Below are 15,827 nucleotides of genomic sequence, written 5' to 3'. Positions count from 1 at the left end.
TCCACATGTCAAAAACAAAGAAAAAAGTATGTTGTTCTTTGGAGGAGCACCATTCATCAGAATAATTGGAGGAACATTTTCAGGGAAAAAAAGTGTTGTCCAGTGTAACAGTAGTCATCATAAACAAACATAGGAGTCATTTAAAATTATAGGTATGGTCTGGAGATGGCAAAATTGATTAACTGCTTGCTGAAGGAACCTATCCCAGGTACCTTAAAAGTAACTTAATTTAGATTTCTAATATTTATACAGCTAAAAACATATACTTGATGATGTAAAAGAAAAAGGAGTTAAGGATAGATATTCAACCTCAAGTCTAAAATTCCTTAGTTCTGCATACTTGATTTTTCCAACTTTAACCCTATTTAGGCAGGTTTTAAATTCTTTTTATACACTGGATATTTGTCCCTTTTAAGGTTTTCCTGTAATGCAGCGTTTCAAAAACCTAAACTTGAAGGGTTTCTGTATACTATTTTTTAAAAAATAGTAATGCCTTATTCAGAAAGCAACCCAACACATACAGAAAAAAACAGCCAAAACTTTCATGGGCATCCCCAAAGTTACAAATTTGTATTTCCATATGGCAAACATTATTATGTCACATTTCATCTTTTTCTGCTGATTTCAAGGAAAAGTTATATTTAGTGACACAAGCAATTACATAATGCCAAATTTTTCCTGTGTTGTGTATTTCACTTGTTTTTTCCAACAACTGTAACTCACAGAATTGCAGACCTTCTCATTACCACAACCAAATCTCCTACAAAGAATTTTTTCCCCATGTCTACAGTAAACTGTCAAAAAATCTGTGCTTTGAAGATTTTCTGTTAAAAAGAGCAACAGAATGAACAAATTTATGTTCATGGAGTATATGAAGATCAGCTTCTTATTTTACTATATTATTGATTAAATAATTAGGAAAGTGTCCCAAAGTAATTTTTTAAAATTAACAAAATACCACATTAGGGTATTTGGTCTAGCATATTTTCAAATAATTTTATAACCTTTTTTGTATCTGCCGTTTCTAATTTTATATTTGATAGTTTTTTCGGTTCTAGTTTAGAAAAAGCTTTAACACGGTTTTGCAATCATCAGATATTTTATGCAGCTCACTAGCAGATTAAGTGGTGTTTTGCTTTCTTACAATGCTTACTCTATTAATTTTATGATCTGAAAAATTCAATACAGGATTAAAAGAATCTAATTTTGACTAAAACAAAGGCCACAACTCCAGAGCCAACATCTCCCTATCCAAAGCAAGAGGATCCAAAGGAACAGGGACCAAACAAAGAAACAGATGTAACAGAGTCTCACAATGTAATGACACTCCAAGGACACAGTCAAGCCCCCAATTCAACAGGACAGGTAAGCATATTATCTGTGATTTCATGAGCCATCTCAGTGACTCAAGAGGCTACACTGTACTTCAAAGTGATCTTGTGGTTAATTACATGCTGAATCAAGAATGTGATGTATATACTCAATTACCAGTTTAAAATATATATTATCAGTATTTTGCAAAGGCTGGGAAAAAAAGGGTCTTTGAATCTGAGCATCAGATCTCAGAGAAATGTTAATTCAGAAAGGGCCTGAGATACAGGAAGTGGTTGCCAAGAGAGGCAGTGGATGCCCCATCCCTGGAAGCATACAAGGTCAGGTTAGACAGCAGCTCTGAGCAACCTGATCTAGTTGAAGAAGTCCCTGCTCATTGCAGGGAGGTTGGACTAGATGATCATTAAAGGTCCCTTCCAGCCTGAACTTTTCCTCAATCCCATGATTCTAGGTCTTCTTTAGGTCTGGCCCCATAAAAAGACATTCTAGGAAAAGACAGAAGAGTGCAAAAGCTGATGAATCACCAGTCAGCCACAAGTGGCAAAGCTCTTCTTAAAAGTCCCTTCTGCTTTCCTGCTCTGTCACCTCCCTGCCCCATCCAACATACACAGTCACTCAGCCCCCTAAATCAGGTCGTAGCCAAATGCTACAAATTGTAATTTCTCTGTCACAGCTAAAATTTGTATTTTTTATAATACTTACTACTTTTGTTTCCTCAATTTGTCTTAGTGTATTTTGCTGGACTGCTTTTAATCTATTAAGTCCATTTTATATCTACTGATGCAACTGAAATGAAACACATACAATGAAAGAACAGGCACATGTCATGCCTGCACAGGCAAACTTACCCTGGCTGAGTGTCATCAGTCACACAATGGTACGTAAAAGTTCCAAACATTTGCACTCCCAGGATCCCATACAGGAGAAGAAAGAACAGAAGGAAAATTGAAACGCTCCATATTTGCTCTCCAGAACGCCTGGCAAAAAGATAAACAGGTCACTGAAAGCACAGGCAATGTGATGCCTCCTCTGAAGAGCTCTAGCATAGAAAATATGCTCATGCATAAGGGAGCAGTATTTCATCCTGTAGAAAATTTGTTCATAAAACTGTTCTCTCACTCTGTACACAAATAGAGAAGGGAGCTGTGATTCTTTTCTAAACCCCTAAGTAAGGGTAATTAAACCAGCTGAAAACTGCAAAGGGTGGAACCAAAATACCCAAATAAAATGTGCAAAATAGTATTTAATGACTCATACAGACAAGATACGGTGATGAAATAAACTTGATACCAAATAAAGACCAAAAAACACTTTCACATTACCATGACATATTTTTTGCCATTACATGCTGTACAAAGCACACTTACACATGTTTGTTTGCATCTTTGTATATACAGCAATACATGCACACTCGTAACTGGAATGATCAGGGCATGTGCTCACATACTGCTGTTTACAAATATTACCCTACTAAAGGTATTCACCTTGATTATTAAATGGCCATATTAATGGAACATATTAATGGAATTTACTTCCATTGTTTGAAAATTGCTGGCTACAGTTATTAGCAAAGTACTTTAAAATTTATTTAAATATTTGAAAGTTCTACAAAACTTGATGATTCCTTAAATATGGAAAATAGCAAGATTTTTTTGGCCAGAAAACTCAGGCGGAAAATGCCCATTAAGCATGAAGGGTCATTGATGGATTACAGAGTCTTCTAAGTCAAAACTGAAATAAGCTCTATTATTTTTCAGACAACAGCCTTACTTACTTCAGGATATTTGTTATCCTAGTTCTTGGCAGCTCAAAACGAAAATATATTCGGAATGCTCGAATCATAATGAGCGGTCGTGGAATCCGTAACATGCCCCAAGGTGACATTTGGTCAACTATTTCAGCTATTTCAAACACCTACAAAGAAAAGAATCAGTGGTTTGTCCTCATGACCCTATCCTGCACCTGTGTTCACTTTCAGAGCTTTTAAATGTACTAATACTACACATGATTTTTTTATTTTCATTTTCAATCTTGGCTTATTTTGCAGTTTACTTCAACCACACTTTTTAAAAAGAAAAGTCTTTGTAAATATTTTAATTCACTTCTAAATTACCCTAATGAAATTCATAAAATATACTCTGCCCATGTTCATCATGTTTGAGTCTCAAACAAATCAAGACTGTGCAAGCTTGTGCCTGCTGCCTATTTCTGTGCTAGTCCTACCCCACACATTCCTCACAATACTGTTAATGATTAATATATATTTCAAAATATGAAAACCAGTATTTGTTAATCTTCCACAGCACTAAGATTTTTTACAATTATATAAAAGTACATGTACACAGTTGCCCTAATAAGTTGCAACGTGACTATAAATTCTCCATTAAATTCCAAGTGCAGTGCAAGACTGTACATCATCTTCTCTTAGACTCCACTTACAATATAAATTTCAGCCAAGGCAGAGAACAGAGAACCATTTCCTCAATACACTGACAGGTTATGCACTCAATAAAAAGTATTTAGCTGAATGACTGGGTGCAAATGTCTTGTTATAATCCTTGTCTCTCACTCTTGGAGAGTAACTGCTTGATTTAATGTTTGCTCAAAGTACTAAGAAAATGGAGGGAAAACCTGGCAATGCATAAACTGGGTAATGTACAGTTCTTATCTGTAATGATCTACCTTCACTCTGCATGTGTACAAGGTGTACCAAAGTCTCCCCTGTGTAAAAAGCAGAAAATTACGTGTCTTAAATTTGTCAGAAATTCATAAGTTCTTAACAGCAATCACTACAGAACTTTTACAATCCTTATGCTACTGTAAACTCAGTGTCAGTTTTCAACCTGTTCTTACCCAGAAAACCTGCTACAGTTAAGGGCTGATTGATTTGCATGACAAAATTTCACCTATACCTTAACACTGTAATTTTTTTGCAATGTGTTGAAGTTTCCTTCTTTATAAAAATTTATCAGACTGCTTCCAAATGTTTTGTTTTGTTTTGTTTTTTCATTGTGCTTTAACATGAATTTTGGAAAATGTTTTGCTAGGTATGAGTGATACTGCATGAAACCACTCCACTCACTGTATCATTACAACTACAGAATGGCAAACATCTAACATTGGAATAATTCTCCCTTTAGATGCCTGAGCTAGTCACCATGGAACCCTACTAGACTCACTGGTAGGAAATGAGCACAACTGTCATGTGCAGTAAGAGAGAAATATCTCTCTGAAGATCCTCTTTCTCCTTCTGACTACACAGGGTATATGTTTACAAACTGCAGATGAAATAAGAAAAAATAATCAAGATAAATTATACTACTAACGTAGATATGCTGCAACATGCAGTCATAAATTTGTTGAACTCAGCATGGTTTTTAAAACAATTTGATCAGTGTACAATTCTATTTCCACAACTCACATTTATTGAATTGCACCATGTATTTTTCAGAATTAAGGAACTATTCATTTTAAGAGGAAATGAAATGATTACCTGTAAAACCAGTGACACCCAAAGACAAAAGACCATGAAGCCATCAAACACACACCAACGATCCTTTACATAGGAGCTATCACCCTACAAGAAAGGAAAGCTAAGAGGTTAATTTTTGTTTATTGCCAGAATTTACAAATATCATAAGCAAGAGCTCTTGGAAGGAGAATAAGAAGTCTTTCCTGTGCACTTTTAAAAGGCCACTTTTAAAAAACTCCAAAAGCCTAGTAACAGATTAGAATATGCTGGAAACATATATACACATTGTGTGGGTGAATAAATGCTAACTCCATTCTTGTGTGATATTTCTCAGTTTGTGTCAAAAAGAATGTACAAACACTTTTTGTAAATCAAAAAACACACAAAAAAATGAACACTGGACTTACTTTTCCATTGTATTTCCCATTACAAGATACTTACACAGGAAGATCAGTGTAAAATGCTAGCAATCTAGTATAGTGCTATTCAATTAGTACTGTTGAACAGCTTCAATTAAATCAGTATAATTTTACATTCATTTCTTCATAAATTTTCTATCATTTTCCATGCTCTAGAGAAGCCCTTCTATTTCAAAAACACTTGATAGTAACCACTGTAACAACATCAGAGCATGGTTTTGTTGACAAACCAATTCAGAGATCACTCCTAAAAGGCAGTATGGAGAATTCTGCATCCAAGCTCAGTTTCTGTTAAACTGCACTATTCTCAACCTCTGTTCCAATTTTCATGTTTCAATATCCTCAAGTTTCACACCATTCCTGAAAACATGCAACACAGGCCTTCTACTGCAAGCTATAAGAACACTTTGTTGGGCTGCTAATGCCTGACACTTCACTTCAAACACTGAACTCAAAAATATCTACATTAATTACATAGATTATGGCTGGGGGTTAGATAGCTTTGTGTACCTCATGGAGCACAGAGGAAGTTGGGGAACAAATGCATATAGAGAGATGAAGCTTGTTGAAAGGGAGACTAGACAAAAATACATATAAGGAAAGTGGATGTCCCATATATGTAGAAACACGCAGAGGCAATGACGGCACAAAATCACACCTTTTCAAATTAAGTTCCTCACAACAGATTTAATACATCCTTCCCTGCCTTATACACTTTTTGAGTCCTCTTAAGGGATTTCCAGGTGAAAATGACAATGCTTGACATCCACTTTTCACAGCTGTAATTGGGGAAAAATTATTGTCATGTCTCAAGAATCCTGAAGCCATTGACAGACATTGGCCTCATATGTGAGTCCTGGCTTTATAAACATTTTTCTTTATCTCAGTTATAGTTATTTCAGTATTTTTTAAGTCTCAGCATTGTCATCGATTCTAAAAGCACAGACAAGATGTTTTGTTTTAATCTAGTATTTTCAGCAACATACACTATCCTAAAAATGATTTATCATTCCTTGCAGCAAGTGACAGCATGATATATTGTGTAAATAGAGACAAAATATATTTTAAAAATTTATTTCAGTTGCAAAAATGCTTCAGGGTGGAAGTGAACTGTTAGGGAGTCACGAAGATACAGTAAGTAATTTTCATATCAGAAATAGAGGACAGAGAACGATGGTACTACTTTCAGGCAAGGATTTTCTAACACATAAGTACGTTAAAGTTCTCAGTTCAAGAACTATGAGGAGGAAGATCAGGGAAGCAACAGAACAGGAACTTTTGCATCATATTTTTAGCCTGTCCTTCCTGAAGAAAGTAGACCTCGTTCCACAAGTAAACTCTGAGCTAATCAGTAGCTCTTCACTCAGGGCTGAGAGAATTCAGCTATTTAGTGGTTATACTCGGTACCTGTGAAGCAGAAACATGGTATTTCTTTCAGAGATCAGCTACTCAAACTCTAAATCTCTTACTCTGGAACAAATCTACAACGAGATTTGTATCAACATGCAACTTGAGTCCTTCAGTTGTGGCTCAGAACAAAAATGCTGATTGGTCTTTCTCTTGCTGAAGAACTCATTGAAAATTACTTTTCTTCTCTTAAGCACCCTTTGTCTAAACAGAAAGTCTTCCCTGAACTGTGCTGTACAGATCTGAGCAAGAACATGTGCAGGAGTTCCTGTATTCACCCTCCTTTGAATAACCCACCAAGTTCTCACTGAAAGCCAAATCTTTTTTTAGAAGCTGCTTTTTCTCTCCACAATAGGTGTGGTATGATTGTTAAGTAGCTTTGCTGTTTTCTCCTTACAAAGGAAGATGTCATGACCCTTTCCAGTCTTCTCATCAGTCAGGCTGCTGCACCACCTCACTGCTCTCACTGTCACATCAGGCCTGCTTCCACCGCTACACCCTCCCAGTAAGGGTGGCTTTCAGTGGATCACTCACAGAAACTCAGCACACCTGAATTACATCTGAAGAAAATACTCCTTTTAGGGGAGCTCCTGGCCCTTTCCGTGTAGACAGGCTTTGGCTAAATCCTATTAATGTTTGCCATTTGTCTGGCAGTGAATATGGTGGGGAACATTTAATGCTTTTATACTATGTATTGACATGTGGATGTTAGTTGCTGTTGGAAGCATTTTTAAGGCAGGACCACATTCTGCTTAATTCAAAAATCAGAATATATGTGCTACTTCCATGAAAAATCTAATTCTAATCTATACAGGCTAGAACTTATATATTAATAGTAATGAACAGTGGGTTTCATGCATATTTGAAAAAAAGCTTTGGGCTGAAACACCACACTCGTGGTCAATGGTAGCTCTTAGACTTGGAAAGGAATACAGATAAATGACATTTAAATACCTCTGGTGACATCGTACCTAAAATAGCTGAAATATTGCAATGTGTTAACCCCACAACCTTTTTTCATTGTGTCTGCTGAAATCTGAGAATTACTGATGAAGTTTCATTTAGTATTCTTTTCTGAATGCACTATTCCAGAACATGAAGGATTAGTACTGTAGACAAGAAGACTTGAACAGAGACTAATCAAAACCTCTTATAGTCATTAAAGTTGCTGTACTGCCTACAGTAGATGTTGGAGTATACATGTGCACAGCAAGTCCTGAAAGCCTCTCCAGCAACATTATTTACAACCTATCTAGACAACAAAATAATTTGACACTCCTCCAGAATAAAGCAACACTACAAAGTGCTGGAAGATCCACTTTGTCAGTTGTGCTGAGCACATTAAAGATAAAATGCCTACTGCCAGTATTAGGTGCCCTGGACAATCATTATAGAAGTTCACAGGGATTAAAAAAAAAAAGACCTAACATGTTGAAAATTTGAGTCAATACAAAATACAGAGAGAACTAATAACACTTGGGGCAGTCACTTCATGAGAGCCATTACAGTTTAACTCATATGAGAAGACTAGATAGAATGGGAATTCTTTAATAAACACTTATTTCATTATCAACCTCACTGAAAACAAAATACTCTATGAAATTAACACCCAAATTAAGTGAAGAAATCTGCTTGAAGATTGATTATGTCTGGTAATTTTCTTAAGCAATTTCAGTATCTGAAATCAGATATCTGAAATCAGAATTGCCTTACCGGTGGTAAGGTAGACAGCTTAGCTAGGTGACCCCGAGGTCACTTCTGCCCTTCTTGTCTCTTAACACCTCAGGAACACCTTGGGATGAACAGCAAACCCCTGCAAATCAACAGCCTTCTCTGCCTCCCTGCTTGCCCTCAGGAATTTTTGTTTCTCTTTTATCCCTGACTACAACCTGTTCTCTCAACCCTTCCCTCTTGCCTCTTTCCAGCTTACTCTGAAAGCTAAATAAAAGAAGTAATATGATATTATTGAATAATCAGATTTATCATCATTTGGATAGGAGTCCTGCACTGTAGGATCTCTCATTAGAACCTTAGTCTCACATTTTTCCTCAAAGTCCCTGAAAAACAGGATAGCTGAAAGAATGCAGAGACACCAGCAAGCTCAGTAACAATGAGCTACTGTGTCATTCTGTCATGATCACTGGATCCTGCATGTGCTGGAAGTGTTAAACAAAGCACATCATCAACTCTGGTACACCCTTCAGATCATCCTGTGGGCTACCTCATAAAGCACTACAGACAAGCATTAAGGTGTGGAGGCTGACATCTATGGAGATTTTAGGAGCATCAAAAAAAGCACAGGATGAAATGGAAGGAATAGAGGGAATAAGAATTGGGAGTGTATTTTTTTCTTCCAGATGAAGTGCCCATTATAACACAGAGAAAGCAAGGTAGAAGAGGGAGCACAGCTGAGTTAGGGAAACCAACCTTCCCTTCCCCACTCTCTGGCTCCACACAAACACTGCTGGGCACAGAGGTGTGAGTGGGTCACAAAATTAAATCAGAGCTCAAGGGAGCACCTTGCCTAACCTCTCTCTCCCCTTGCACATGCAGATACATATACACACACAGATGGCATGTATCTTCTACCTGGTCACAGACTATGCATACATTCCTTATAGTTTTGGCTCAGCTTCAAGCTTTTCCTATGTACTTTAAAACCTGCAGTTTACAGTCTGCTTAGCAGCAGAACGATATGGACAATCCAGTCCAGTCCCCATCCTGACAAACACTTCCAATATTTTACTCACACAGTAAAGACAATGAAGAAATATGGCCTAATCAAGAAAGAAAACTGCATCTGACTTCTGTTCTCAATTCTCCTTTCCATCCCTCAAAATAAAACTATTTCACTAATGTTCTCATGTGTCAAACAAAGGTTGGGAACAAAGGGCAGAAAACAAAGGAAATTGTAAATTTCTTAGTTAGGACCATCCTAATAACTAAAGAAAAACTGACATATTTTAAAATAGGTGGTTCACCTCTAAGTTAGTCCTCTACAACAGGGATAGAATCACTTCAAAATAACCCAAAATATATTTAGTCTAAAAGTTTGTATTAAGAAACAATGTATGTGTGTGGAAATGACACAGCTTCTCAATTTCTGCAAGTCTTTTTTATGATACAGTATCCTCATTCATAATGAAGGAACTTAAAATATACTCACGTAAGAGCAACTGATTTGAAACAGCCAATGGAATTACAATTTCTGTGTAAAACTTAACTCTGAATGTCTACAATGAGTAAAATATCACTTTATCATCACTGAATTTAACAAGTTCAATTTGTAACTACCCATGCATTGTACTGAACTGCTCCACTATCAGATGCTTTAAGTTACACATCACAGAGTACATAATTTATCTTTTTCCTAACAGATAATGTAATATTGACAGTAATCTTGTATTCTATGCTAGAAAATAATTGAAAAATCATTAGAAGTTACAGCACAAATCCCAAAATTCTCTATTTTTAGTTAATAAAATGAAACACAGCTCTTGCTGGTCCTTTTGGTAAAAGGACATGATCCCCACATGCTACATACACACAACATAGTTAAAATTTACCATTACAAAAAAACCTATAATCATTAGAGAACCACTCCTTCATCCTTTGCAATCATTACAATAATTGATTTTGAACTGAATTTGTTGAGATTTCCAGGTTGTTTTAGGAAATGCTAATGAAGATACATGGCTATACATGAACTATTCACTAAAGAACTGTTTCAAACCTGTTTGTAAGGCAGACTAGATTTTTGTTAATATATGTAATTTACTACACTAAATATAGCATTTCATGTTTCATATCACACCGAGTGGATATTAAACCATAGTGTTCACATTTCATATGCTGTTTTTAAAAGAAAAAACCTGAACAATCAAAACACCAGAAAGACTGAAAGGGAAGAAACAATTTCTGTCTGTGAAAAAAACCTCAAGACTTTCAGACAGACAAAGACCATTTTACTTGCTAATCCTGTAACTGTTTTCTGTAAAAAAAATGAGGTGGGGGAATTAGTAAGAGTTAAAAACCAGTGGTTTAAACCTAAACTATTAAGTTAAACAAACAAACAAACAAACAAACCCCACAAAACAAACAATAAGAAAATCACATTAAGAAAAACCCCAAACCCAAACAAGGGACAAGCACTGAAACGTTACACAACTCACGTCAAGTACAAAAATATCAAAGGGAGTAAGTGTTTCCACAAAACAACAGAAAGAAATGCCAAAACACACCATCTGTGTCACCCACAACATTGTAGAGCATCTCAGTTCAACCCACTGTCAAGTACTTTGGACTGACCACTATTCAGAGCCTCCAGGCACACTCTTCAAAGCCTGTAGAGAAGAGAAGCTAATGCCCAAAAGAAATATGGCTCCTAAACTTTGGAAGGGAGTTTTGCTGGTATGTTATATTGATGCTCTCTTGATACACCACCTTACCACTGCAGCTGGGTGTCATCATGCCCTGCAGAAATTTTATGGGTTACTGCACTGAAAGCCTGAACTTAATTTCCCTCTCCATCTGCTCATTAGCCATCTGTACTCAGTGCCCCAGGTATTGCCTCACTAGCTGACTCAGCTTCCCCAGATGTCTTAAGGGTTCAGCAAATCTAGAAGTGGCTGATTTGGAGGATTAATAGGATTCCCCCACATGGAACAGTAGTCACTGTTTCCAGGAAAAAAATCTCCACTGTGAGAACAGTTAAACATCCAATCACATTGCACAGAGAAATGCTAGCATATCTTTTGCTAGAAATATTTAAGACTCAGTTTCACAGGACCCTGACTAACCAACTCTGAGCCCTGCTTTTAGCAGGAAGTTGATCCAGACCATCTCTTCAGGTTCCTTCCAACACAGACTGTTCCCTAATTTTGGGCATCTAAGCAATCTCCTCCAAATGACAGTTTTTTGGGGTTAACTCCAGTTCTACATCTAGTTCCACATGCATGGACATCTGCTCATGCTTTGAAGTACTCTGCAGACCCACAGAGGTGATGTGAAATAAACACTGCTGTGCTTCATTCAGCAGTATTCTTTCCTACCCCAGCTCCAGCATTTATAGTGGATGCAATGGGCAGATTGGGATCCGAACGTCTCAAGGTGAAAGCTTTTACTTTGAAGTATCAACTATTGCCTGGAGGTTGAACAGGGAGATTTGATAGGCAAACAGTCTCATCTAACATGACAAAACTCAGATTTATGATTGACATTCAAAGCTCTCATTCAATAGAAAAAACCCCACAAAGATGAGGGTTGAAATACATAAGAAGGAGGCATTTTCCAGAAAGAGGATTGTATTATTTGGTAATTGGCATTATAAAAAGCTGAAGAATATTTTTTTTTTTACTACAGAGACCAGGAAAAGTTTATTGAAACAAAAATCGTAGTATAGCTGTAACAAAGCCATGTTTATATTAATGGTGAAGAACACAATACTGTGAAATCCAATTTTACATTCAGCTTACTCCCTTAAAAATCCCACACAAATTTCATTTTCATGAAAATACAGCTGCACATAAATGTTCTTATTCCCTTCAATGGGGATTTGGATGTCATTAAGATTTGTTTATCTTCATGTCTTGTTTGATCCTCTCAAATTAAGAGAGAAGACAACACGGGAATAAAATAAAATAGAATTTTTTAGTTATAGCAGACTTCCTTGAAAATGCAAATTTCAACACAGAAAGGCACATTAGGAAGGAATTTACCTCTCCTGCTACCTGAAAACATGTTATCCAGTATGTTGGTTTCACTGCTTTCCCAATATATGTATCATTTTACTGTGATATGAAGTAATACATTAAAAATATCACTCAATAATGGTTGTTTTCATAAAGAATAACAAGAAAGTAATCCTTGAAAGTGCTATTAGAGAGGAAAAAAATAACATTGCCAAAAAGTAAGGTTTTGTTCATCTAATTGGTCTGTATATTGAAAAAGCAATTTCTAGCTACATTATGAAAGTCATTGTGCAGTACAGTTTTTCTTAGTAACTTTCAAGTTAAATTTTGAAGTCACTGAGTATTTTATTAAATGGACACATACTTCAATCCATGCCCCAGAATAATTTCTCACTAAAAACTTCCATGACCTCTGGACCAGTTAGAATAAATACCATTTTTATTTTGGAAATACTGTTTATGTACTTTCACCAAGTAATTTAAATGCATTTGATTTTCTAATGTGTTAATGCAAAAATTGTGCAAAAAGTCCCACTGTGTAATATGAGTCATTACTTTCCTGTAATAAACACTCCAGTAAAACCAGACACCAGTAACCATAGAAACAGGTGCGCGTATTCCAGTGCCATGGTCTCTAACCTTCCCTGGCCCACAGGCAGTAACACCCAACTAGCAGCATGCTGCAGGCAACTTCAAATTTCTTTTCCTCATGATAATCAGTTTTAATTTCTTTAATTTCCTGTGGCTGGAAACAGCATCAGGAGATTTTATGAGCAACACAATCCCAGTAGTCTGGGAACAGATGTCCTTACAATGGCCGTAGACACTTAGTAATGCAGCAACAAACACAGGAAAAAGGTGACACAGAAGAATCAACTTTTGTAGACTGTTGTATTCAAATAATGGATATAAATACTTTTTATATTAAATAATATTTAAAACTAACAATCACAGAATCACAGCTCCAACATGAAAATATTCCAGTATTAAGTTTTAAAACAATTTGTAATAACATATTCTTTGCCAACACAGGGTAGCATAGGACCTGCACTACACATCTAGGTTTCCAACAAAATTATACACAGTACAAAATTCAATATTTTACACACACACACACACACATATATATATATACACATATTTTAACATATATCTATGTCTGTAAAATAATCTGTCACAAGGATAAGTAATTTTCATCTTATAATCACAAGGCATAGGGTAAAACAGAAAGTCAAATCTTATGACAAATGGTCTTTTTTGTGTTTGCTCAGTGAACTTTCTACGACCACAGTACGGAGTTTTCTCTTTTTTCCTCTTCACTCTGTTTAGTCAAAGCATCCCAAAATTTTCTTATCCTTGCCTCTGATTCTGCTGGTTATGTCCCTGCCCTCAAGGTCAAGGTTCTCACTTTTGTTTGTGATTTGCACATCCCAAGACTGAGCTTTCAGCAGAGATATCATAAGCACATCAGAGCACGTTATTGCTGGATGGCAGGAACCACATATTCTGTTTTACTATCCAACCTTTGAAAAGAACAAAACTTCCTGATCCTTAAGTCATTTATAAACCATGGGTATACAGCACTTCTAAAGTCATGAAGTAAAATTAATTTCAAAATTTCAGTCTTCTATTTTCAGTCTGTAATGCAACAGAAACATCCTTGACAAAGTTACCAAAAGCTGGTAAGCCAGTTGACAGTGTTTCACCGTAATTCTATTAATATTTCCATCACTTATCAGAAAGATTAAACTAATTTTGCAATTTCTCCATTTTTGTTTGATGAAAAAGGCATGCTAATTAATATTAAAACTACTGAAAAGAATGCAAAACAAAAACTTGTAATAAAGTGCAGTAAACATCAATTCTGTAATGGATAAGACAACCTTATGAATTAGAATGATTGTGGAAGAAATTAATTTAAGCATAAATGAGTTAATGTAAGTATTAAAAAAGAATTTAGCATCACACTGTGGGCATACTTTCTGTATTCCCACCTGTCCACTGAGAATAAATATATGAGTTAGAGAAATTGCTGACTACTCCTGCAGGTAAGGTGTTAGCCTGTGTACTTTAAGCTTCCTTTTCTATCAATGGAAAAAAAAAGTCCAGATAAATTATTGTTTGAAAGAGACTACTTTAGACACAAACAACTAATCACAGACCACTGCAATCCCTCAAAATTAGTGCTGAAGAATATTATTTTTCTTTTCCTATTTTAAGTCAAAAAATCTGTTTTTTGCAAGCTCCATCATCAATACTTTCCTTTTGAGAAGACAGACAGCAACTACAGCAACCAAAGCATCAATCACAAAAAAGGTGAGGAAATTATGAGGAAAATGTTCTCTCTAAACAGGACAAATGCTGCCTGGAAACACCCAACATGCTGGAAGCCACTAATTTCAGTTAACTAAGTAATATGCAGTCTTTAGTACTAGACAGAAGCAAGCAAAACTGGTCCCATCTATTTATGACTGTATTGGTAGCAGACGAAGCTTAGTTTCAGTTCCTGCCTGAATCACCTAGAATGCAGAAAGCTAATGGTGTAACCATTCACTTCTGCTCCTTTTAGGAGTTCTGAAGTCAGTGAAGAGCATACAGAGCTACTGAAATAAGACTCTAACAAATCCTCCTACAACTACTTCAGCTAGCACAAAAAGTTTTGCTGTAAATGTAATTGATTTGACAATGGGGAAAATGTTAAGGACCCTTACTTATGACTTTTGGCAATCTCCTTTGTTAGCCGACATGTGTCACAACTGCACAGTAAAAAAAAGATATTTTTATTATATTTAGTGCCATGCTTGTGTTGTATAAAAAAACATTCTCGTTTTCAGCATGAAGTGTCAAAGAGGCTTTTTTAACAGACAGGAGAAGGAACTCTGCTTTTTACAATGCAACTCTCTTAATGGAGGAGTAGGATAAACCATGCCTCCCTTTCTCAACATGATTTCTGTGTTGGTTCTCTCATACCATCATGACAGTGATTAGAATCTGCAAGGAGGATGCAGTCTAATGAAGAAAATTTCATATATACGGTCTCTATGGAATAAAACTACATTCTCTCATCTTTCATTCCCTAAGGGCTGAATTATCATCTAAGATAACTGTTACTTGGCTCCTTTTTGTTATAGTTTTTTGGCACATTTTCCTCTTTGGTTATTTAATTATATATAAAGCCACCAGTGCAACTGTGTCTAATACAAGCAATTTACCTGGAATATTTCTCTGTCTCCCCACACACAAGCTGAAAGTAAATAGTTCTAGTAAAGGTAAAAGATACCTTTAAAGTAAGGTATCCTTACCTCAGGCATACCCATATGACATGACCTTCGTAAGATGCATTAGTAGAAAGCATAAGGTAATTTTTTCATTCCACTGATTAAAAGAAATAAAGACCTTCTGTCACAGATGTTCTCTTTCTTTGAGAAGTCCAATGCTCGTCTAATAACATCTGTTTAAGGCTTGAAAGTTATCCTTCATTTCTTCAATTCCACCCCAGCTCCTTTT

General features: G+C 36.0%; 1 protein-coding gene across 1 annotated transcript in view; it reads right to left on the bottom strand.

The window, feature by feature from the left end:
- NALCN (sodium leak channel, non-selective) overlaps positions 1-15,827 on the bottom strand; it is a 230,438-nt gene that overhangs the window by 196,271 nt on the left and 18,340 nt on the right. The window contains exons 4-6 of the mRNA XM_088051078.1: positions 4,826-4,909; positions 3,107-3,246; positions 2,181-2,309 (exon numbers count right to left, since the gene is read on the bottom strand). Coding sequence (XP_087907204.1) covers positions 2,181-2,309; positions 3,107-3,246; positions 4,826-4,909 — 353 coding nt within the window. The remainder of the gene's footprint in view (positions 1-2,180; positions 2,310-3,106; positions 3,247-4,825; positions 4,910-15,827) is intronic.

Source organism: Pseudopodoces humilis, chromosome 2 (genome assembly GCF_049639895.1).
Source record: "Pseudopodoces humilis isolate 2021_Gansu_Grassland_sample_001 chromosome 2, ASM4963989v1, whole genome shotgun sequence".
NCBI lineage: Eukaryota > Metazoa > Chordata > Aves > Passeriformes > Paridae > Pseudopodoces > Pseudopodoces humilis.
The sequence above is the reverse complement of the archived record's forward strand: the minus strand, read 5'-3'. Positions and strand labels throughout refer to the sequence as shown.